Source organism: Pseudophryne corroboree, chromosome 3, assembly GCF_028390025.1.
Source record: "Pseudophryne corroboree isolate aPseCor3 chromosome 3, aPseCor3.hap2, whole genome shotgun sequence".
NCBI classification, from domain to species: domain Eukaryota; kingdom Metazoa; phylum Chordata; class Amphibia; order Anura; family Myobatrachidae; genus Pseudophryne; species Pseudophryne corroboree.
The window spans coordinates 469,703,970-469,731,035 of NC_086446.1; the positions used below are offsets into that span (position 1 = coordinate 469,703,970).

Sequence of the window (27,066 nt, forward strand, 5' to 3'; positions counted from 1 at the left end):
GTTGTGTTTCATTTGTTTTCAGCATGTTGCTGTAAATGGTTCATGCCTGTTGGCGTGTGTCATGTTGAATGCCATGTTGTGCGGCATGGTTGAGGTGTGAGCTGATATGAATCTCACCATTAGTATAAAAGTAAATCCTTTCCTCGCAATGTCCGTCTCCATGGGCACAGTTCCTATAACTGAGGTCCTGGAGGAGGGGCATAGAGGGAGGGGCCAGTTCACACCGTTGAAAAGTCTTAAAGTGCCCATGGCTCCTGCGGAACCGTCTATACCCCATAGTACTGAAGTGGACCCCAGCATCCTCTACGGACTAGGAGAAAAGGATTTACTGGTAGGTATTAAAATCCTATTTTTGAAGACAGCAGACAAGGTGGGGTGTAGAGATTAGCCCAGCTGCGGCTTACCACAGACTCATCTAAAACCCGACCAGATTCCATCAGACCTGTTGCTGGTGTTCTAATCCTGCAAAATCCTGCTGTTCCATACAGTATATATATATATATATATTTTGGGACAACATACAGTGCTATTTTGCACAACAGCTGCATATTGGCCCTCATTCCGAGTTGATCGGTCGCAAGGCGAATTTAGCAGAGTTACACACGCTAAGCCGCCGCCTACTGGGAGTGAATCTTAGCTTCTTAAAATTGCGAACGATGTATTCGCAATATTGCGATTACTAACTACTTAGCAGTTTCAGAGTAGCTCCAGACTTACTCTGCCTGTGCGATCATTTCAGTGCTTGTCGTTCCTGGTTGACGTCACAAACACACCCAGCGTTCGCCCAGGCACTCCCACCGTTTCTCCGGCCACTCCTGCGTTTTTTCCGGAAACGGTAGCGTTTTCAGCCACACGCCCCTGAAACGCTGTGTTTCCGCCCAGTAACACCCATTTCCTGTCAATCACATTACGATCGCCGGAGCGAAGAAAAAGCCGTGAGTAAAAATACTTTCATCATAGTAAAGTTACTTGGCGCAGTCGCAGTGCGAACATTGCGCATGCGTACTAAGCGGATTTTCACTGCGATGCGATGAAAAATACCGAGCGAACAACTCGGAATGAGGGCCATTGATTCTACCCCTCTTTCAACCCTTCTTCTACCTGTGCCACGTTTTATCATTTACCACTTATTTAGAAACCACGGCAAAATGGACACCTTCCAGATTTAGCAGCACCAAACGTTAATCCCATATCTCACAGTGAGCCCAGTACAATCCATTATTTAACTCAGAATGGGGTGACTGAGGCCCTATGGCAGATGATAATCATTTACCCAGCAGGTGGAGTTCATGGTCACCCTGAAGGTTCAATCCAATTATGTGCAAAGGGTGTGATGTGCTATTGCCATGGTGTTTCAACTCTGGAAATGGCTCCCGATCTCTAGCCCCTCATGGGCAAATTTCTGCCCGAATTCGCACAAAATTGCTTCGAGTTGTATGGGGCAGCAAGCACTTTGTGCAAGGTCAGGCAGCCGTCAAGTGCAGCGGCTGTAGACTGGTGTTTGCTGTTGTCCCCAAGTGAATGGGGAACACTCCTAATTGGGTGTTTTGTCCTCCTCAAGTCCCGTGCCAGTGGAACTGCTAATAAAGTTCTTCTACTGTTGTGGAGCACTGTCCCTTAACAGCCCTGACAGTATAATGAGCTGCGTCCAATTCAGAATCAGGCCCCAATCTCCATATTGTTAAGGGTAGAGACAGTTGGGAAAGAAGGGAATTGTTAAGTGGATCAGGAGCAGTATTGGGGTGCGAGAAGATGTATTGAATATGATTTAAGAAAGCTTACAGTACAATGTAATGGAAAATTAAAAAGAATATAATGACAAGGTTGGCAATGTGACAATATGTATTGGAATAAAAGAGGTTAATTAAGAGAGAGGTCAAAGTTTGGTTTTACTAAGCTTCAGATGATAAAGAGGGGAAAATAAGTGTCAAAGGGGACACCATTTATACCATGTTTATTATGTACTTTAACGTTATATCACAGTTTGGATTCAATACCTTCATGCATCATAGGCAGATACCATGGACAAGGAACCGATATATTTCCAGGGGAGGAAAATGGCCAACAAGCAAACTGATCAAATGTTCCATTACAATATACACCTGAAATAAAAGAGAACATGGTCATTTATCAAAACTACCTAATCTTTAGCCAGATAATAAAAAATAGATATACTGTATAATGTATACAAGGCATGGCAGGTCGCATGGAAAAAGACGTTTATACTCTATAGCATGCCGTTTACATTTAGGTGACCACAGAATGCTGTATCCCTAAGGACATTTACTACTTGCTCTCTATTTGAATTGCAGAGGAATTGACCATCTGAAAAATGTATATACTCATTACAGCTGCTAGAAGCAGCCCCCTCCCTCCCTGCAAACACCGGAGACTCCCGCTCCACACCGGACACATTACCTGGCGAACGGTAATACCACTACATCCTGGGAACTGCAGCACCCCAGATGCTGGCTCCCGCCACTGCAGGGCGGTCTGAGTACAAGGAAGCACTGAACACGCAGCCACGGTGTGGGAGGCAGAGCACAGCGCAGACAGCCCAGCAGATAATACTGCCTCTGGTAATTAGTGAAAAGCTTCTTATTGTTGCAATTTATTACGCTAGCCAACTTATATTACATGGCATTTGTTACTCTATATCTCAATTGCAACACCTTAGAGTATTAGCGGATACACACCTTAAAATTGCTTTTCACTAATTATATATGAAATATTTCTTTTTATCAGCATGCACTAATTGTTTTAGTGTTTATTATTAAATACAGACTCATTTTCAATATTTGTGCTCTCTTATAAGTGTTTTTTTAATTTACATTTAGAACATTATTGTGGTTACGCTGTTTACAGATGTGGTGTGCAGTAGCTAAACAGTAATATAATGATAAAAATTTTAAGAGAAGCTTATCATTATATGATTATCAGTTGTTTATTAGAATGCATGCTTTGTCCTTTTTCTAAACTGTCTACACCTTTTGTTCAACAGTTTGGAATGTAGCAGCAGGCTGAGCACTGGCGTTTCTATAATGGGTGCAATGTGTGCGGTGCACACGGCCCCCTGGGTCCAGGGGGGCCCACAACGCACACATTTTAATACTTACTTGTCCGGAGTCCAACGTTGGGTGGTGCAATCGCGGTGGTTATCGCCGCCAAACTGGCCGCCACGCATGCGCGGTAGCCAAATTGGTCTCTGGATCATGGCGGACGCCATGTTTCTGGAGACCTGCACATGTGCAGTAGACTCTGGCACAATGCGGGAGTCTACAGCGCCGTACAGAGGAGGGGGCCCACCCGGAGGTCCACACGGGTCCCCTTCGCTGTTGAAACGCCCCTGAGGCTGAGTATGACTTGAGAAGCTGCAGTACCTTGGAGAACCAGTACATGCTACAGATGTGTTCTCATACATGTAGCCTCGATATGCCAGCAGTGCAAGATGCCTGGTGGGGGTGAGCTGCCAGAACCCATGCAAATCTGCTAGTGTTGAGCATCTTTTTGCCAAAAATGCATTTTAGTTGTCTAGTACACACAAGTTGACTATGCTGATTAATTTGATATGCGACACTTGTAGTTCTGTGTGCGAGTGAGTCTGAATATAGAGCACAACAGAACTTAGCATGGAAAAAGGCCATGGCTGCTGCATCATAGCCCTTCATACACAGATTCAGAGACTCAGTCAAACACAGATATATCTGTTGCATATGAAATTAATCAGAACAACTGCCTTTTGCATCATAGTCGCATCACATTGACACTAAGATGCATGTTAGGCAAAAAAAAGACACTAGCAAAGTCTCACGGGATCTTTCTTGCTTGATCACGCTTGCAATAAAGCAGCATGTAGGAGCAGGGTGCTTCTGTGGAGAAGGGTTCCAGTGATATGGCAATCACCGAGAGGATACCCAGTAAAGCCTCACATTCTTTCTTGGTCTCTATTGCCAGGTATCATTTATTCTATAATTAATTATTAAAATAAGATTTTACTCACCGGTAAATCTATTTCTCGTAGTCGTAGTGGATGCTGGGACTCCGTAAGGACCATGGGGAATAGCGGCTCCGCAGGAGACTGGGCACAACTAAAGAAAGCTTTAGGACTACCTGGAGTGCACTGGCTCCTCCCTCCATGACCCTCCTCCAGACCTCAGTTAGGATACTGTGCCCGGAAGAGCTGACACAATAAGGAAGGATTTTGAATCCCGGGTAAGACTCATACCAGCCACACCAATCACACCGTATAACTCGTGATACTATACCCAGTTAACAGTATGAAATATAACTGAGCCTCTCAACGGATGGCTCAACAATAACCCTTTAGTTAACAATAACTATATACAAGTATTGCAGACAATCCGCACTTGGGATGGGCGCCCAGCATCCACTACGGACTACGAGAAATAGATTTACCGGTGAATAAAATCTTATTTTCTCTGACGTCCTAAGTGGATGCTGGGACTCCGTAAGGACCATGGGGATTATACCAAAGCTCCCAAACGGGCGGGAGAGTGCGGATGACTCTGCAGCACCGAATGAGCAAACTCTAGGTCCTCCTCAGCCAGGGTATCAAACTTATAAAATTTAGCAAATGTGTTTGACCCCGACCAAGTAGCTGCTCGGCAAAGTTGTAAAGCCGAGACCCCTCTGGCAGCCGCCCAAGAAGAGCCCACCTTCCTCGTGGAATGGGCTTTCACTGATCTAGGATGCGGCAGTCCAGCCGCAGAATGTGCAAGCTGAATCGTACTACAAATCCAGCAAGCAATAGTCTGCTTTGAAGCAGGAGCACCCAGCTTGTTGGGTGCATACAGGATAAATAGCGAGTCAGTTTTCCTGACACTAGCTGTCCTGGAAACATAAATTTTCAGGGCCCTGACTACGTCCAACAACTTGGAATCCTCCAAGTCCTTAGTAGCCGCAGGCACTACAATAGGTTGGTTCAAATGAAAAGCTGATACCACCTTAGGGAGAAACTGGGGACGAGTCCTCAATTCTGCCCTATCCATATGGAAAATCAGATAAGGGCTTTTATATGACAAAGCCGCCAATTCTGACACACGCCTGGCCGAAGCCAAGGCCAACAGCATGACCACTTTCCACGTGAGATATTTCAAATCCACGGTTTTTAGTGGCTCAAACCAATGTGACTTTAGGAAATCCAACACCACGTTGTGATCCCAAGGTGCCACTGGAGGCACAAAAGGGGGATGAATATGCAGCACTCCCTTAACAAATGTCTGAACATCAGGCAGTGAAGCCAGTTCTTTCTGGAAGAAAATCGACAGAGCCGAAATCTGGACCTTAATGGAACCCAATTTTAGGCCCATAGTCACCCCTGACTGTAGGAAGTGCAGAAAACGGCCCAACTGAAATTCCTCCGTTGGGCCTTCCTGGCCTCACACCACGCAACATATTTTCATCCATATGTGGTGATAAAGGTTTGCGGTCACTTCTTTCCTAGCTTTAATCAGCGTAGGGATGACTTCCTCCGGAATGCCCTTTTCCTTCAGGATCCGGCGTTCAACCGTCATGCCGTCAAACGCAACCGCGGTAAGTCTTGGAACAGACAGGGCCCCTGCTGCAGCAGGTCCTGTCTGAGCGGCAGAGGCCATGGGTCCTCTGAGATATTTTATTTTTTTTGAAGTTCTGGGTACCAAGCTCTTCTTGGCCAATCCGGAACCACGAGTATAGTTCTTACTCCTCTCCTTCTTATTATTCTCAGTACCTTGGGTATGAGAGGCAGAGGAGGGAACACATACACCGACTGGTACCCCCACGGTGTTACCAGAGCGTCCACAGCTATCGCCTGAGGGTCCCTTGACCTGGCGCAATATCTTTTTAGCTTTTTGTTGAGGCGGGACGCCATCATGTCCACCTGTGGCCTTTCCCAATGGTGTACAATCATTTGGAAGACTTCTGGATGAAGTTCCCACTCTCCCGGGTGGAGGTCGTGCCTGCTGAGAAAGTCTGCTTCCCAGTTGTCCACTCCGGGAATGAACACTGCTGACAGTGCTAACACATGATTTTCCGCCCATCGGAAAATCCTTGTGGCTTCTGCCATCGCCATCCTGCTTCTTGTGCTGCCCTGTTGGTTTACATGGGCGACCGCCGTGATGTTGTCTGACTGGATCAGCACCGGCTGGTGTTGAAGCAGGGTCTAGCCTGACTTAGGGCATTGTGAATGGCCCTTAGTTCCAGAATATTTATGTGTAGGGAAGTCTCCTGACTCGACCATAGTCCTTGGAAGTTTCTTCCCTGTGTGACTGCCCCCCAGCCTCGAAGGCTGGCATCCGTGGTCACCAGGACCCAGTCCTGTATGCCGAATCTGCGGCCCTCTAGAAGATGAGCACTCTGCAGCCACCACAACAGCGACACCCTGGCCCTTGGAGACAGGGTTATCAGCCGGTGCATCTGAAGATGCGACCCGAACCACTTGTCCAATAGATCCCACTGGAAGATCCTTGCATGGAACCTGCCGAATGGAATTTCTTCGTAAGAAGCTACCATCTTTCCCAGGACTCACGTGCATTGATGCACCGACCGACACCTGTATTTGTTTTAGGAGGTCTCTGACTAGAGATGACAACTCCTTGGCCTTCTCCTCCGGGAGAAACACTTTTTCCTGTTCTGTGTCCAGAACCATACCCAGGAACAGTAGACGCATCGGAGGAACCAGCTGCGACTTTGGAATATTCAGAATCCAGCCGTGCTGTTGTAGCACTTCACGAGATAGTGCTACTCCGACCAACAACTGCTCCCTGGACCTCGCCTTTATAAGGAGATCGTCCAAGTACGGGGTAATTATAACTCCCTTTTTTCGAAGGAGTATCATCATTTCGGCCATTACCTTGGTAAATACCCTCGGTGCCGGGGACAGACCAACGGCAACGTCTGGAATTGGTAATGACAGTCCTGTACCACAATTTTGAGGTACTCCTGGTGAGGAGGGTAAATGGGGACATGCAGGTAAGCATCCTTGATGTCCAGTGATACCATGTAATCCCCTTCGTCCAGGCTTGCAATAACCGCCCTGAGCGATTCCATTTTGAACTTGAACCTTCGTATATAAGTGTTCAAGGATTTCAATTTTAGAATGGGTCTCACCGAACCGTCTGGTTTCGGTACCACAACCATTGTGGAATAGTAACCCCGGCCTTGTTGAAGGAGGGGTACCTTGATTATCACCTGCTGGAGTACAGCTTGTGAATTGCCGCCAGTACTACCTCCCCTCGAGGGCAGCAGGCAAGGCTGATTTGAGGTAACGGCGAGGGGGAGTCGCCTCGAAATCCAGCTTGTATCCCAGTGATACTACTTGCAGAACCCAGGGATCCACCTGTGAGCGAGCCCACTGGTCGCTGAAGTTCCCGAGACACGCCCCCACCGCACCTGGCTCCACCTATGGAGCCCCAGCGTCATGCGGTGGACTCAGAGGAAGTGGGGGAAGATTTTTGATCCTGGGAACTGGCTGTCTGGTGCAGCTTTTTCCCTCTTCCCTTGTCTCTGTGCAGAAAGGAAGCGCCTTTGACCCGCTTGCTTTTCTGAAGCCGAAAGGACTGTACCTGATAATACGGTGCTTTCTTAGGCTGTGAGGAAACCTGAGGTAAAAAATTTTCTTTCCCAGCTGTTGCTGTGGATACGAGGTCCCAGAGACCATCCCCAAACAATTCCTCACCCTTATAAGGCAGAATCTTCATGTGCCTTCTAAAGTCAGCATCGCCTGTCCACTGCCGGGTCCCTAATACCCTCCTGGCAGAATGGACATTGCATTAATTCTGGATGCCAGCCGACAAATATCCCTCTGTGCATCCCTCATATATAAGACGACGTCTTTAATATGCTCTATGGTTAGCAAAATAGTATCCCTGTCCTGACAGGGTAATAGACCACGCTGTAGCAGCACTATCCATGCTGAGGCAATTGCAGGTCTCAATATAGTACCTGAGTGTGTATATACAGACTTCAGGATAGCCTCCTGCTTTTTATCAGCAGGCTCCTTCAAAGTGGCCGTATCCTAAGACGGCAGTGCCACCTTTTTTGACAAACGTGTGAGCGCCTTATCCACCCTAGGGGATATCTCCCAACGTGACCTATCCTCTGGCGGGAAAGGGTACGCCATCAGTAACTTTTTAGAAATTACCAGTTTCTTATCGGGGGAACCCACGCTTCTTCACACACTTCATTCACTCATCTGATGGGGGAACAAAACACTGGCTGCTTTTTCTCCCCAAACATAAAACCCCTTTTTTGTGGTACTTGGGTTAATGTCAGAAATGTGTAACACATTTTTCATTGCCGAGATCATGCAACGGATGTACCTAGTGGATTGTGTATATGTCTCAACCTCGTCGACACTGTAGTCAGACTCCGTGTCGACATTTGTGTCTGCCATCTGAGGTAGCGGGCGTTTTTGAGCCCCTGATGGCCTTTGAGACGCCTGGGCAGGCGCGGGCTGAGAAGCCGGCTGTCCCACAGCTGTTACGTCATCCAGCCTTTTATGTAAGGAGTTGACACTGTCGGTTAATACCTTCCACCTATCCATCCACTCAGGTGTCGGCCCCGCAGGGGGTGACATCACATTTATCGGCATCTGCTCCGCCTCCACATAAGCCTCCTCATCAAACATGTCGACACAGCCGTACCGACACACTGCACACACGCACACAGGGAATGCTCTGACTGAGGACAGGACCCCACAAAGCCCTTTGGGGAGACAGAGAGAGAGTATGCCAGAACACACCAGAGCGCTATATATACACAGGGATTAACACTGTAACTGAGTGATTTTCCCAATAGCTGCTTGTATACACAATATTGCGCCTAAATTTAGTGCCCCCCCTCTCTTTTTTACCCTATGTAGTCTGGAAACTGCAGGGGAGAGCCTGGGAGCGATCCTTCCAGCGGAGCTGTGAGGGAAAATGGCGCCAGTGTGCTGAGGGAGATAGCCCCGCCCCTTTTTCGACGGACTTCTCCCGCTTTTTTGTAGGTATATCTGGCAGGGGATTTTACACATATATAGTCTCTATGACTATATTATGTGTAGTTTTGCCAGCCAAGGTACTTAATATTGCAGCCCAGGGCGCCCCCCTTCAGCGCCCTGCACCCATCAGTGACCGGAGTGTGAGGTGTGCATGGGAAGCAATGGCGCACAGCTGCAGTGCTGTGCGCTACCTTGATGAAGACCGAAGTCTTCTGCCGCCGATTTCCAGGACCGTCTTCTTGCTTCTGGCTCGGTAAGGGGGACGGCGGCACGGCTCCGGGACCGGACGATCGAGGTCGGGCCCTGTGTTCGATCCCTCTGGAGCTAATGGTGTCCAGTAGCCTAAGAAGCCCAAGCTACTGTAGCTGCAAGCAGGTAGGTTCGCTTCTTCTCCCCTTAGTCCCTTGTAGCAGTGAGTCTGTTGCCAGCAGATCTCACTGAAAATAAAAAACCTAAATTAAACTTTCTTTTTCTAGGAGCTCAGGAGAGCCCCTAGTGTGCATCCAGCTCAGCCGGGCACAAGATTCTAACTGAGGTCTGGAGGAGGGTCATGGAGGGAGGAGCCAGTGCACACCAGGTAGTCCTAAAGCTTTCTTTAGTTGTGCCCAGTCTCCTGCGGAGCCGCTATTCCCCATGGTCCTTACGGAGTCCCAGCATCCACTTAGGATGTCAGAGAAATTGAGTTTAGTTGCCATCCCAATAGATGGTGATAAGTAGTGCAAAAAGGTACTGAAAGAGAAATCAATGATTTGGGAACCTCTTCTCAAATTGAGAGAAGCAGAGATAACCCCTTCCTCTGGCCAAAATGCAGGAGAAAGCTGTTATCAGTACTTCATAAATAGCTAGCTAATTAGAGATGTTAATAGAGTTTGTCATGTTTAAACGCAGAAAGGAGAATCACAAATTATATGTGATCTAAGGTGTGGTGATTACCTGCAGAAGTAATCACCAATAATGATTTCAAGTGACTATATATATATATATATATAGGTATACCAAGGAACGGCACTCACTGGTCTCACACAGAAGTAATAAACAAAGTCCTCTTGTCAACGTTTCGAGTTTATTTCAACCCGTCATCAGGATACACCTAACACATAAGACATGACAACCACATACCTTATATACCCCTCCATGCTGCCAAACGAGCGCGCGCCACACCAAATTACCAGCTGTCTAATCAGTGTAATCAGTGTAGTCAGCGTGAACACACTCCCCCGGAAGTCCACATACGCAAGCACATCGCGTCCGGTTGCCTTAGCAACCTGTAGCAGACTCCGGACCATCAAATGTGACTCACACCAATAGCGGTGCAAGCCATAGTACACTACACTGTAGAGCCAATCAACAGACGTACCGCTTCTCTCACACGGAGCTTACCGGCCTCCGTGGCCATTACCATAGCAACCTAATAAAGCTGGTAACAAACGCTAAACATAGCGTACAGTATCCATGGCAACCCGTTTGGCAACATAGATTAACAATACCACCACATATCTATATCAATTATAAAAACACAATAATATCTAGACTCATAATTACCAACACAGAATAAAGTGCACAGTGCATAAAGAACAATCATAAACAACCCTCAAGTACAATTTATAAGGGCATTTCATAACGTCACTAAAACTATGTATATATAAGGCTATACTCATAACATTGCCAGATAGAATCTGAATCAAAATATCATGTCTGGATTAAAGCATAAAAATCACAGTTACTACCAATACATATTGTAAGTGAGGTGATCATTAAGGCCCCTAGGTTTAACAGTATCCAACACCTGAATCCATTTTGCCTCAATCTGTAACAGCCTCTTATGCCGATCACCACCCCTCGGGCTCTCCGGTACATGATCAATAATGATATACTTGAGGCTAGCTAGTGAATGATGATTCTCAACAAAATGTCTAGCCACCGGTTGTTCAGATGGTTTACCAATCAGTGCCGCCCTGATTCAGGTGTTGGATACTGTTAAACCTAGGGGCCTTAATGATCACCTCACTTACTATATGTATTGGTAGTAACTGTGATTTTTATGCTTTAATCCAGACATGATATTTTGATTCAGATTCTATCTGGCAATGTTATGAGTATAGCCTTATATATACATAGTTTTAGTGACGTTATGAAATGCCCTTATAAATTGTACTTGAGGGTTGTTTATGATTGTTCTTTATGCACTGTGCACTTTATTCTGTGTTGGTAATTATGAGTCTAGATATTATTGTGTTTTTATAATTGATATAGATATGTGGTGGTATTGTTAATCTATGTTGCCAAACGGGTTGCCATGGATACTGTACGCTATGTTTAGCGTTTGTTACCAGCTTTATTAGGTTGCTATGGTAATGGCCACGGAGGCCGGTAAGCTCCGTGTGAGAGAAGCGGTACGTCTGTTGATTGGCTCTACAGTGTAGTGTACTATGGCTTGCACCGCTATTGGTGTGAGTCACATTTGATGGTCCGGAGTCTGCTACAGGTTGCTAAGGCAACCGGACGCGATGTGCTTGCGTATGTGGACTTCCGGGGGAGTGTGTTCACGCTGACTACACTGATTACACTGATTAGACAGCTGGTAATTTGGTGTGGCGCGCGCTCGTTTGGCAGCATGGAGGGGTATATAAGGTATGTGGTTGTCATGTCTTATGTGTTATGTGTATCCTGATGACGGGTTGAAATAAACTCGAAACGTTGACAAGAGGACTTTGTTTATTACTTCTGTGTGAGACCAGTGAGTGCCGTTCCTTGGTATACCTGCATGCTTTTAGCCGACGCAGCACCTTGGCAAGTTACAGACTTGGGGACAGAAGTGAGTGCCGACCATTTGGAAATTATATATATATATATATATATATATATTGTATTCTTTCAGCTTAGATGTGACAAAATGGCTGACAGGCGATGTCCTGCGTTTGACCTCCATGCATCTGGCTGTGTGTGTGTGAGAGAGTAGATTCTGTCTTACTGAAATCAACCCTTATCTACAGACCATAAAGTTAGGGATGAAAGCAATGCTCCACGGTGGTCATTCCGAGTTGATCGCTAGCTGCAGTTGTTCGCAGCGATCAGGCTAAAAAATGGCTGTTCTGTGCATGTGTATGCTGCGCAATGCACACGCGCGACATACGAGCACAACGAACGATGTAGTTTTGCACAGGGTCTACCGAAGCATTTCAGTCGCACTGGTGGCCGCAGTGTGATTGACATGAAGTGGGCGTTTCTGGGTGTCAACTGACCGTTTTCAGGGAGTGTTCGGAAAAACGCAGGTGTGCCAGGAAAAACGCAGGCATGGATGGACGAACGCTGGGCTCGTTTGTGACGTCAAAACAGGATCTGAATAGTCTGAAGTGATTGCAAGTGCTGAGTAGGTTTTGAGCTACTCTGAAACTGCAGAAATTTTTTTTGTAGCCGCTCTGCGATCCATTCGTTTGCACTTCTGCTAAGCTAAAATACACTCCCAGTGGGTGGCAGCATAACATTTGCATGGCTGCTAAAAACTGCTATTATTATTTATTTATTTATTTATTAACAGTTTCTTATATAGCGCAGCATATTCCGTTGCGCTTTACAATTAGAACAACAGTAATAGAACAAAACTGGGTAAAAACAGACAGACATAGAGGTAGGAAGGCCCTGCTCGCAAGCTTACAATCTATAGGGAAATAGGCATAGATACACAAGGATAGATGCTACCTATTGCATAACTGCTAGCGAGCGATCAACGCGGAATGACCACCCATGTGCAATGACCAGACCGGAGGTTATAAACCCTGATAAGAGGGAGATGGTCATATCAATCACCTGATGGAAAGTAAAGGAAGTCCACATGTTTAGATGACTAAGCCACTAAACTTCCTGGCTAGTCATAAAACTATTCAGTGGTGACAAGGTACAGATCCTCGAAGACCTCACTCTCTTTGACAGAGATTCCTACAGTATGCTACACTCCCTCCCCCCTGCCTGTATCCAAGCACCAACAGTATGTAAAAATGGTGTATATTTAGTGTCCAGCAGGGAAGTGGTTAAAAATCCAAAGGTGGGGGGCTGCTGCAGCTGAGGGCTATATCCGTCCCTCTCACTGGGACAGAGTGAGTATCTCTTGGGGATACAGCAGCTATGTGCTGGAGATGACCATTGTCTATTCTGTGAAATTCCCCCACAACAGAACCACCTAAATTCATTTGAGAAAGTGAGTTAGGTTTTCTGTATTTTTATTTCTGTTCATTTGTTGAGATTACTGCACTCTGTGTGTGTTTTTAACGTATTCTTAATAATCTTTGTAACACCTTTTCGTAACTAAAGCTCTGAAGTGTGCTTGAAATTAAACATCTAGTTTTTAGTTTTGATTCTTTTCTAAGTATTGCAGTGTGTGCGTGCGTGTGTGTGTGTGTGTGTGTGTGTGTGTGACAGGTAGAAGCGAAGACTACCTTGCGTTTAGACGCTAAATTCCTCTTGCTGGTAGCAACTAAGGTGTTCGATTAATCCCGTGTGTCAAAAGTGACCCCCACGTCGCATGTGGCAATTCCCAAATTGGCGTATTTGTAGAATTGACCGGCAGCGTCTAATAAATGCCAATGTTCTTTACTACAGCATATTCAGAACTTTCCCTCTCTTGTCTGTATTTACTGTGAGGCAAAGAAACAGAAGTAGGGTTTATTTGGGAAAGAAAAAATTTCATCTGCAGAACTTCAAAAATGAAAAATGTACTCTTTATATTAGAGATGTGCACCGGGCCATTTTTGTTGTATTTTGATTTAGCTCTGATTCGTTGTCTGGATTTTGATTTTGATTTGCCAAACTGCCGTGACTGGGTTTGGATTTGCCTTTTTTTTTAAATTGACAAAAATAGCTAAAATGACATAATTTGGTCCTTTTTTGTTTCTAGAGTATTATGAACCCTGATAGCATTAACTTCCAGTAATTTCCAGTAAATTTTGACCACCTCACAGCTCACAATATTGTTTCTACCAATATTGGCCAAAGGTTGCAGCAAGTTGGTTGGTTACTAAGAGACAGAGCAGCGGCACAAGCACACCACAGTTTATAGCACATCTGTGAAACAGAGCCACAGCATACTGGGATACAGTGCACAGAACAGTGCAGACAATAGATATACAGTATATATATTTTTTCCTTTTTAAAAGAAAAAAAGCTTGGTTCAAACTGCGAAGAATCTCAGGGCTTTGAACAAAGGGCAATAGGGTAAAGTGCATCAAACAGCACAAACAATGGATCAATCTACCTATCTATCTATATTTTTTTCTGTTTTTGAACTTGCAGCTCGGTTCTGACTGTGTGGCGTCACTGAGCTTACAGCACGTGAGCAGAGCACACTAGGGTAAAGCGCAACAAACAGTACAAACAAAATATGTATATATACATAATATATATATATATATATACATACACTGTGTGTATATGTGTATATATATATATATATATATATGTATATATATATATGTATGTGTATATATATATATATATATATATATATATAAATAAATAAACACGTTGAAGGGCACGCCAGGATATAAAGTAAAGCTGGCGGGGTGCCTTCCCAAAAGAATCACATAATAATGCAGATGTCCCACAAACGAAGGAACAGGCGGCACTCATTCAGTCTTGTAAGAAGCTGTGCTTTTATTAAGACTGTAAAAAAGCACAGCACAGACCAGATGGATGGCACCTGTTCCTTCGTTTGTGGGACACCTGCATTTGTGTGTTTGTGTGTGTGTGTATATATATATATATATATATATATATAGCCATTCCTTCCCATACAGCGGCACTCGGAGTCTGATTTAAAAGGTGCAGTAAAGTGCTTTTAATTGGTCATAATAACAATTTGCAATCCAACGTTTCGGGGCGCAACCCGCCCCTTTGTCAAGGTGAGCAAAGGTGAGCAAACGTTTGCTCACCTTGACAAAGGGGCGGGTTGCGCCCCGAAACGTTGGATTGCAAATTGTTATTATGACCAATTAAAAGCACTTTACTGCACCTTTTAAATCAGACTCCGAGTGCCGCTGTATGGGAAGGAATGGCTGCTTGTAATGAATTTTCAGAGGGCACCGGAGCACAGTAAAATTACTAGGTGAGTGCCAATCCGTGTGTATCAACTATATATATATATATATATATATGAAAAAACAAGTGAAAATAGGCGCCTCCTAGTGTAATATTATAGTAATAGGTGACCTCCACCAGTATATGACACCCTAAGAATGTAGGTGTACCGTTGTAGGTGGTATTCTGACCACCTTCGTGCAGAGTCTGATCACCCAAATCACCACGGTTCTGGTATTAATGCTGGAACATTCAAGACGCTCCGGTATCTTTAGCAGTTATTCACATATCCTCCCAAATACAAGAGATGAAAGCGAAAGAACCATAGTGTAAAAAATGTCAAACACATTTATTTAACATAAAACAATAGTCATAGGTAAATAGTTGCCCGTACAATATAAAAGATAAAAACAGCTTATCTGAAACGAGCAATCTCAGTCCATAGGTCTGTCACTCAACGCGTTTCGTCCGTTGCTTTCTGCTGGACTTCCTCAGGATGGTGTTCATGCAAGCCCACTGCACATAAATTTATACCCCTTTCAATTAAGGGAATGAGCTAGTTGACCGTACTACCGGAAATGAGGTCACTTCCGGTCGGAAGTGTAACCTTAACAACCAAACGATGTTTTCAAAACAATTTAATATGAGAGACTCAAACGTTCTTATTTGTTTAACATTGGAGTGCCATTTTCGAGACGCTGCATCAAGATTCCCACATTGCCAGTGGGCGGTCCTGCCCCTGCACCCCGCGACTGCCGGAAGTCGCACGTGTGTCGGGCAGCAATTCCGCCCGTAGCCCACTCAGCCTCCAACACACCCAGGACGCATGCGTGGAGACACGGTCAGTCGGTCACAGTGCCGCCCGTCCTCGCCGCGTCCGTGCATGCCTATTGTGAGTAGTGTGGAGTTCCTGTCTGCGCACCACGGTGTCATTTTAATGGAGACCAATTTTGTATATATGAAAAAACAGAGCATCATTTTCCAAGGTTGTGCAATAATAGCAAATTAATTGGAAAAAAATACCAATGGTGCTATATAATAGGTCATACACATGTACCAGGGTTTTTTTAGCTATAATGACTGCCCGCAATCTGTGCATTATCAAAATTATAAACATGCAATAAGATAATAAATAACTATATATAATATATAAGGGAGTTTTTAAAAAATACATTTAGAGCTTACATCGCAAACGGGACTATACTCATATAACAGCCCTATATATATATATAAATTACAGTACTATGTACTGCTTCAGAAAACCACCTCTACAGGTTATAAAATGTTATAAAAAAAAATATATATATTGTTTAAAAGATCATTTTTAAAGGAACGGGGCTATCTCATAATTATTATTTAGTCCTCTTGGAGCCAATGTTTTCAATTCATGTATCCAAAGCATTTCTCTTTGGGGTAATTTCTTCTCTCTATCTCTCACCTTGACAAAGGGACGTGCCAGTCCTGAAACGTTGGATAATGCACTAATTTTTAATACATTTTTCGACCACTGAATAGACTCTGAGTGCCGCTGATTACCTACTGTGTTTATACAATTGAACTTACTCCAGAGGGCACCAGGGCAGCTCCTTGCAATTGTGGGAGTGCCGGTCCAAACTACATTCATATATATATATATATATATATATATATATATATATATATAAAATCTGTTAATCCGGCACTCTGTGATGCTGTTCAACTTGTCTGGGTGCCCTTGCTGTATTCACACAAAGTTCCTGCTGCTTTGAAAAAGCAAGCTGCACGGCACTCCAGTTAACAATGCTTAATAATCCATTTATTTTCAAAACAAGTTACAATGCTTGTAGTACATGCTTTAACATACAGCAGCCAGCTGTCTGTCAATGGCTCGTTTCTGGACCCCGTGTGGTCCTGTCATCAGGACTCCGCTGCAATGCTGCTACATGTATAATCCTTTTGTAACCAAAATTAAATGGTTACATTTTTGATTCATTTTGGTTGCACAGGATTATACATGTAGCAGCATTGCAGCAGGAACTATATATATATATATATATATATATATATATATATTAATTTTTCTTAACTTGCAGCTTAGTTCAAACTGCATGGATCACAGTGCTTATAGATGCACGTGAACAAAACGATCCAAACAGTATAAACAATAGAAATATATTTATTTTGATTATGCATTGATTATTGCAATAGTCTTCTTGCTGGTCTTATCAAAAAGAGACTCTCAACACTACAATACATTTTGAATGCAGCTGCGAGGCAAATCTTCCTCGCTAGACATTCATCAGCTGCAGATCCTCTCTGTCAGTACCTCCATTGGTTACCTGTATTCTACCGTATTCAATATAAAATACTTTTACTCATGTACAAGGCCATTAACCAAACTACGCCAATGTACTGTACATCTCTCCGCTTATCTCGAAATATCTCCCAACACGACCTCTCTGCTCTTCACAAGATCTAAGTATATCATCCACACTCATTACTTGCTCCCATGCACAATTGCAGGACTTTCTTTTGGCTGTACCCAATCTGTGCAATGCCCTACCATGCACAATAAGACCCTTCCCCAGTCTCCAAACCTTCAAGCGTTCCCTGAAAACTCACCTCTTCAGGCTAGCTTATCACATTCCAGAACCACTCACTCAACCTTCATAAGCTTTCCTATCCAATTATATACCCACTGTACAGTCCACACATATCCTCTACATATTTTCTCTTTCTTCACTTTCCCTTCCTTCTGACCCTGGTTCATCATTGCTGTAATGTGATATCATGCAGCTCACCTAGAACCTTTGCAATGCGGCGGACAACTATGCAATAGATAGCACCTATACTTGTGTATCAATGTCTATTTCCCTATAGATTGTAAGCTTGTGAGCAGGGTCTTCCTACCTCTGACACTTTGTTATTACCCAGTTTTGTTTTATCATTGTGTCCAATTTTAAAGTGCAACGGAACTGTTAATAAATAAAATAAATATATATATATGTATATACAGTATATATTTCTATTTTTTAACTTGCATATGGATTCAAACTGCATGGATCACTAGGCTTATAGACGCATGCGAACAAAGCGCACTAAGGTAAAGTCTACCAAACAGTACGATTTACAGCAGAGTACAGAGCAACATAAAGCAGCGTGCCCCTATACACAGTCACTACACAGAGCACAACCACTTGTGAGTCTGGATACAGCACAACCAGTACAGCAGAGTACAGCGCAGAATACATCAGCGTGCAGCGTGTCCCCTAAACACAGTCACTTATACAGCAAAGCCACTTGTGACTCTGGACACAGCACAGCCAGTATAGCCCACTATACACAGTCACTTATAGAGCAAAGCCACTTGTGAGTTTGGACACAGCACAGCCAGTATAGCAGAGTACAGCGCAGTATATATCAGCATGCACTGTGCCCGCTATACACAGTCACTTATACAGCACAGCCACTTGTGAGTCTGGACACAACACAGCCAGTACAGCGCAGCACACATCAGCATGCCCCCTATACACAGTCCCTTTTATATAGTTCATCCAATTGTGAGTCTGGACACAGCACTGCCTGTATAGCAGAGTACAGTGCAGCATACATCAGCATGCAGCGGGCCTCCACACAGCCACTTATACAGGACAGCCACTTATGAGTATTAAGTCTCAGAATAGCCAGTATAGCAGAGTACAGTGCAGTATACAGCAGCATTTTTTAGAATGAGATGGCACAGAGTCCTGGCCGTGGCGCCTTATATATAATCCAAGTCCCGTAAGAATATGTCGCTGGTAGGATGACGTTCGGCCTTGACAAGGGATCCGAGATTGGTAGGAGCACCCGAGTCTTCGGCTCGGGAGGACTTGGATCCCTGCAATTCAGAGAGGTCCAGATTCCTTGCAATCCAGACCACTCATCTATACTTTCTATACAGATGGCTCCACGGTTATCTTGGCTAGTGTGCAACATAAACCCTTCATCTATTGTTCTCCGCTGCAATACAATACAAAGAGCAATACAGCAGGGGATTAAGTCATTACAGCAGGGGATTGAGTCCAACTGCCCAGTCTCAGTCAATCCTATTAAAAGTCAAGATAAACATGGACCCATCTGTACGTATATCTTACATATACTGTAGGTATAATAAATAGCTCCCATCAGGGGCATATCTATGAGTGTGTGGTGCACATGGGTTAAGGAGAGCTCACACCACATAACGTGCATCCCAAAACAAGTTCCAATTAGGCACTATTTTTCTGGTGATTCCCTCAAAAATTCCCTAGGCGAGTCTGGATTTCTAACATGTAGGGTTTTGCCCCGCAAAATTGGCCACTGATTGGTGGATCGGATCGGCATCAGTGAAGCGGTCAATTGCTGGGTAGATTTTTGACCCCCATTGCAAATAAACAGTAATGACAAATGTTATAGGTTGCCAAGATATTTGCAGCTTAAATGTAGAAACAGTTGATTTTAATTAGCTTGAAATAGGGCCAGTTGCATCAGCTCTAATCTTAAAATTGGGCAAAAGCAGAATCATTTCTATAAATAAATACCCTGCAGTTCCTGCTTAGGGCTATTTGATGCCTCCGAATAACACTTCATATTTTATTCTTTATTACTTGAAATTAATGTTTTGGTATTGTGAGAAATTTGCAATGAAGCTCTGTTTTGCCATGAATTCAGATGAGAATGTGTATTTGTAAATCTTAATAAGGTACTACAGCAAAAGACCAACATTTAATTGTTTTAACAATGAATGATCATGACGTAATTTACAGAAACAGTATTAAAAAATAAAACATCCACCTGCTAGACTGTGCTTTGGCTTTCTATATTCTCCAAGGTTGAACATACTCTTCATGATAAATTGCGTTTCTCTGAGAGGCGTGAGATGAAATATTTGTTTTTGGGTAAGGATGTAGTGATGTCTTATTAAAAGAAAAATAGTCAAAAAGTAAACCAAATATGTAAAGTTAAATACTACAATGACTTCTTAGTTTGTTCCCTATCAATAATAATGAAAAGATAGCTTTTGATAAGTGATTTTAATAAATAATCATTGTAATTAAGTAATAATTATAATAGTAATAGGTTATGGGAAAAATAAAGCATGTTACGGTTATGTGTATTACAATTGAGGTTTATGTGATAGATTCTGTTATTATTATATGCTCTGGTCATAAAATGAACCTTTCATAATAAAGCACAGTCATAAATGCTCCCCATGAGTTACTTTTATGTTTTGTTTTGTTTTCGCTGTTTGGAAGCCATATTATTGTTTTTGCTGAAAAAGGCTGTAGCACTTTTCAACACAGTGGAGCTTGCCCGTTTCCTCGCTAGAGGGTAGAAATCCAGACATTACTGTAACAGCAAAGACTGATTTAATCTGAATTTTAACAAATATTCTAGACTGTCTATTTAAAGCTGAAAGTACACAGACCACTTTGCTCTGTTGACGCACCCAATAGTCAACTTCAGGGTCATAGCGGCAGCAGGGAGGCTCAAGAATTCCAATGTTGATGGGAGCAGGGGAAGTCTTGTTGATTAGTAGGAGGGAGTACAAAATGTTCCTGTGAGAGGAGGAAGTAGAACTTGGATTTTAAGAGTCCTGCATAGCCAGGAGGGGAAATGAAGAGACAGGGAAGCATACATGCCTAATTTTACTTCCTCCTCCTGGTACCAAGAATCATTGTGCCCGCACCAGATGCTCTGTAATACTGCAATTTGCAGCATCAAGCCTCTGGATCGCTTACTTCACTATGGAAGCGGGCGGGATCATGGAGGCTGATCTACTTTCTATATATACTATTGTCTCAAAGATATTTCAGGAGAGTAGGCCAGTATGAAGTGAGGGGGGTGGGCAGCATCACACCTGCACACAGACACATTTTAGCCAAAGTCAAATTATTTTCAAGGGCATGTATACTGTAAATATAGAACAATGATGGCAGTTGCTAGCCCTAGCAAACCTTTTGTGATTGGCTGATCGCAAATGCACTGCCAATAGGTGCTAATAGGTGCTTTCTAAAGTGAAAGCCCTGATGAAGACTTTATAAGGGAAACATGTTCGGTGAGGATCTATCTCTACTCTATAGGTGCATACACACTTGCTGAGAAAATGAGTGACATTGCTCATTTTCACCCTTCCTGAGCGTCGTCGTTCACTTTCTCAGCAAGTGTGTATACCGGCGACGATGAGCGATGCGCTGCCCTGCGGGTCGTCAAACGACCCTTGATGTCGGCCGTGTATGCAGCTCAATTTGTACTGTCATGCAAGAGCTGCCTGCATGGCCCGGCTACGGCGGGATGTCACTAGCCGATATGGTCATCATATCAGTCTGTGTGTATGCACTGCTGCTGACCATCCAGCCCGGGGAGGGGGAGGCACCAGGCAACGTCGCTCATAGAGCACATCGCCTAGTGTGTACCCAACTTATCTCTAATTAATTCACTGGACATTTGGTGGAAATTTCCCAGCATCTACCAATAGCTTTCACTCAAATTTGGGTGCAGCTGGATTACTGTGGACCCCTAAAAAGAGAAATTGATAAGTATTTTTTATTGTAACAATTGTTAACCCATTGTTTTATCATTATTAAACATCATGTCACTATGCAATAAGTGGTCTATTGGCCTTTTTGGTGCTTTTGGTGCATGGGTGTAATTTTGGGAGAAATAAGATTGGTTCCAAAATGAGGGAACTATCCCTAGTTAAGGCTCCAACATTAAGGATACTTAAAATAAGCAATTATTCAAGTTTTATTACATATATAGGATATATATTTTAGAATTGATTCTGATCATTTTCAAAAAATACTACACTATCAGCGCCCTCTTAGTATGTGTATGTTTGGGATTGGCGATCGTTAGATAAATACAAACCTATGGAAACCAATTCATAATGGCACATACAGTGAAATGATTGGTGCCTCTTACATTGTACAGTAGGTGCCATTATATGCCCTAATCTCCAGGGGACCACCTAGCATTCACCAATCACACTTTCTTTTACATTCTTTATATTTTCTCTCAAGTGCTGAGGTCTTTGATTTGTGTTTTGTAGCTGCCAATATTTTGGTTACTCACAATACATCCTTCATACTTCCATTTGCATGTTTTAGGTTTAAAATTAATCAGGTAATAAACTTACTAATAATGTTTATTCTATGTTATTATTTTATTCTAAAATTGTATATTAATAGATATTGCCAATTAGTAGAGATAGTTATCTCTAGTATATATAAAAACAGTGGAGGCACAAATAAAAATGTTATAAGTTACCGGTTGTTCTCGGACCTGTCATTGAATTTCTCTGTCCAGTTTAACCAGCTGAGAATTGAATCTGCCCCTAGTCTCCACTGTTCCATAATGTATCCATTGCAGATTGCTTTGTATGACATGGGTTGCTTCCTGACCAGTTACTTTTCTACTTGTCTCAATCATTGGATCAGTTCTGTGCAACCATGTTCCTGACCCTGGCTTGTGACCTGATCATTCTTAGCGTTTACTCCATTTGTCTGACCCTGCTTACATAGTAACATAGTAACAAAGTATCTAAGGTTGAATAAAGACAATTGTCCATCGAGTTCAACCTATTTGTGGTCTCCTATGCAGGATTATTTGGTATAAAATTTTGACTGAAGTTGATGACTGCCGTTACGTTTTACCCCTCTTTTCTATAATAACTATAGTGCGTGACTATGCACCATAACCCTGGATATCCTTATCCATTAGGAATTTATTTAACCCATTCTTAAATGTGTTGACTGAGTTACAACATTACAACTCCCTCAGGCAGGGAATTCCAAACACGTATTGTCCTTACCGTGAAAAAGCCTTTACGCCGTATTGTGCGGAATCTCCTCTACTCTAACCTGAGCGAGTGGCCACGAGTTCTCTGTGTTGATCTAACCAAAAACAGGTCCTGTGCAAGATCTGTGTATTGTCCCCTTATATATTTGTAGATGTTGATCATGTGCCCTCTTAGTCTCCTCTTTTCCAGTGTAAACATGCCTAGTCTTGCAAGCCTTTCCTCGTATTCCAGCATCTCCATGCCCTTAATTAGTTTGGTTGCCCGCCTCTAAACCTTTTCTAACTCCAGGATATCCTTTTTGTAGTATGGTGACCAGAATTGTACACAGTATTCAAGGTGTGGCCTCACTAGTGATTTATATAACGGGAGTATAACACTCTCGTCCCTAGCATCAATTCCCTGTGTTATGCATGCTAATATCTTATTAGCCTTCTTTGCTGCAATCCTACTTTGGGTACTACTGCTTATTTTGCTATCTATGAGGACACCTAAGTCCTTTTCCAGTACAGAATCCCCTAATTTTACCCCTTTAGTATGTAGGTGTTATTTTTGTTCTTGTTACCACAGTGCATTACTAGTCTCTTTAGTCTACCATGTTAGGAATCAACTCTGGGATCCAGAACCTGCCTGGTTCTGTAAAGCATAATTTTGTGGGAATCTATGATGAAAACCTCTGGTAAATTAGATTCTCCACCCCTATTATTGGTTATGCTGATCTTATCTACTAGCATGTATCAACATATCAGAACTTAAATTATGACTGGCAGATAGTGTCCTTGACTAAGGTCAAATATATGATGATTCATTAAGTCAGATGAGTGAGAAATTGTTTCATGCAGATGGCAGTTGTTTCAAAATATCTACAGTGGTGCTTGAAAGTTTGTGAACCCTTCAGAATTATCTATATTTCTGCTGAAATTTGGCCTAAAACTACCTCAGATTTTCACACAAGTCCTAAAAGTAGATAACGAGAACCAAATCAAACAAATGAGACAAGAAAATTAGACGTGCTAATTTTTTTATTGAGGAAAATTATCCAATATCACATACCTGTGAGTGGCAAAAGTTTGCAAACCTTTGCTTTCAATGGGGTAGATGTATTAACCTGAAGATGACATAAGGAAGTGATAAACCAGTGATAAATGCAAGGTGATACACGCACCAGCCAATCAGCTCCTAACTGTTAATTTACATATTGGAGCTGATTGGATGGTGCATGTATCACCTTGCATTTATCACTGGTTTATCACTTCCTTATGCCTTAGCCAGATTAATACATCTGCCCCAATATCTGGTATGACCCCCTTGTGCAGCAATAACTGAATGTAAACATTTGCGGCAATTGTTGATTAGTCCTGAACATCGGCTGGAAGAATTGTACCCGATTCTCCATACAAAACAGCTTCAACTCTGTTATGTTAGTGGGTTTCCTCCCATGAATTGCTCACTTCAAGTCCTTCCAAAACATTTCAATTGGATTGAGGTCAGGACTTTGACTTTGCCATTCCAAAACTTTACATTTATTCTTCTTTAACCATTCTTTGGTCAAATGGCTTGTGTGTTTTTTTGGGTCATTGTCTTGACCAAGTTCTCATGAGATGCAGCTCATGGACAGATGTCCTGACATTTTCCTTTAGAATAATTTGACATAATTCAGAATTCATTGTCACATCAAGTGACATCACAGCAAGTTGTCCTTTGACAGATGAGGCAAAACAGGCTCAAACCATGATACCACCACTGCTGTGTTTCACAGATGGTATGTGGTTTTTATGCTGGAATGCAATGATCTCCTTTCTCCGAACATAAAGCTTTTCGTTTAAACCAAAAAACTCTATTTTGGACTCATCTGTCCACAAAACGCTGTTTCAATAGCCTTCTGACCCGTTCGTGTGATCTTTAGCAAACTGTTCTTTTTGGAAGGCAGCGGCTTTCTCCTTGTAAATGTGCCATGCACACCATTGTAGTTCAGTGTCTTCCTGATGGTGGACTCATGAACATTAACATTAGTTAATGTCAGAAAGGCCTTCAGTTGCTTACAGATTACCTTGGGTTCTTTGTGACTTTGCGAGCTATAAGACGCCTTGCTCTTGGCGTAATCTTTGTTGGTTGACCACTCCTGGGGAGGGTTATAATGGTCTGGAATTTCTTTTATTTGTACACAATCTGTTTGTTAATTGGGGGCGTCCAAACTTTTTAGCTATGGGTTTGCAACCTTTCCGAGCTTGATGAGTATTAACAACTGTTTTTATTGAGGTCCTCAGAAAACTCTTTTGTTCGTGGCATGAGACACTTCCACAAACGTGTTGTGAACTTCAGACTATGATAGATCCATGTTCATTTAAAAAAACTGGTTGTCCACTCACACCTGATTGTTATCCCATAGATTGAAAATCCCTTACTCGTAAATTTCACCTTTAAAATATCTGCTAAGCCTAAATGTTCACATACTTTTGCCACTCACAGATATGTGATATTGAATACTTTTCTTCCATTAAAAAAAATAAGCACGTCTAATTTTTTTGTCTCATTTATTTGATTTGGTTCTCTTTATGTACGTTTAGGACTTGTGTGAAAATCTGAAGTAGTTTTAAGCCAAATTTCAGCAGAAATATAGAAAATTCTGAAAGGTTCATAAACTTTCATGTGCCTCTGTAGCTGGTCTTTGGGCTTCTGGAATTATAAGGTAGCCATTTCTGATAAACATTTAAGAATAACAAAAACAAGTGAAGTTAAAAATTTTTTTCAAAGGTTGAATTTTTTTCAAATACAGTAGAAAAAAAAGTAAGGATTTACATCCCCTATCAAAATGTGTTATTATTAACAACATGATTTTAGGAAACACAGACATGTCAGTGTCTAAATGATAGTGCGCACTATTAAATTCATACATAAATGGAGTAAACTCTATCAAGCGCAAAATAATTTGCAGCTGACAAAAAAGAACAATGAGATGCATTTTACAACTAGGTCCATTCAGCGATATTGTTTGTGCACTGAAGTGTATAGCAGTTCATAAAGATATTCAGAAAATAATGGAACTTGAATGTTCAGCAAATTTCTGCATTATAGCAGAAATCATATCAATATATTTATTCATGAAATATTAAAAAAATACATGGAAGTTTACAGTGGTTGGTTTTCTATTATATCAAAAGACAAAATCTTGCAACATATACATTTATAGATAACATGTGTGATTGTTTTATTTAAAGCAGGTGCACAAGTTAATTTTTTGCTGACTGATCTCTATTCTGTATTGCAAAGGATCACTGAATAATGCTGAGTATCTCACACGTACAGGGAACAACAGGTTGAGTATCCCTTATCCAAAGTTCAAAATCCCACATTCTTGGGGCACATACTGAGATAATGACATATATATTATATATAGTATATGTGTAGATAATATATATATATATATATATATATATATAAAAGAAAGGGGGGGTGGGGGCGCCAGCGACCAACAGTGTCAAATGGATTTAAAATAAGTATGAAGAAATGGCAGGATACGTACAGATAAAAAGATAAAATTACATTTATTTATAAAAGGGGGTTAGGATCTCAAAAGTATGGGATATTATTAAAATTACATCAAGAAAAAGCTAAAAAGTATAAAAAGTACAAAACATGTAAATACAGAGCAATAATCTAGTAAGATAAGAGAATGGTGCTTATCTTAAAAATGGAGGATCATTTAGAGGTACACCCAACGCGTTTCGTCCATCAGACTTCATCAAGGGGTAGGGTACTAATGAACAGAGGTTCTGTTTATAGCTGGTACAAGTGCTAATGGGTAATTATGACATCACTTCCTGTTGGAGTTGCATATTGCTTATAACTTCACAAATTTACGTATTAACACATCTATACTACAGGTGTTGTGATCATAGGTCCGTATATTGTATTATTATCAGAAAACGAGTCCATGAAATGCTGTTTTTAAGAACAGAAGTTCCAGGACGCGTTCCGCGTCACTTACGCCCCGTTTCCGGCGTCCGCATCATGCCGCACTTCCGGTATCGGCGTCCGGCTGAGTGCGCTGTGTTTTCCCCACTTCCTTCCGATATAACTGTTGAGAGGTGCCACACTTCCTGTCAGGGCGGGAACAGACTGCTCCTTTGGTGTCATTGGATGGGAGAAGCTGTCAATCATCACGGCGGCCATCTTAATGGAGTTTTTATGGCTGCAGACATGTTTATCATGGATGTAGGTT

The 27,066-nt window shown here is 42.5% G+C and overlaps 1 protein-coding gene across 1 annotated transcript in view; it reads right to left on the reverse strand.

Moving 5' to 3' along the window:
* The window catches only part of GLP2R (glucagon like peptide 2 receptor), a 310,415-nt gene that overhangs the window by 188,646 nt on the left and 94,703 nt on the right, over nucleotides 1–27,066 (reverse strand). The window contains exon 3 of the mRNA XM_063960765.1: nucleotides 1,998–2,102. Coding sequence (XP_063816835.1) covers nucleotides 1,998–2,102 — 105 coding nt within the window. The remainder of the gene's footprint in view (nucleotides 1–1,997; nucleotides 2,103–27,066) is intronic.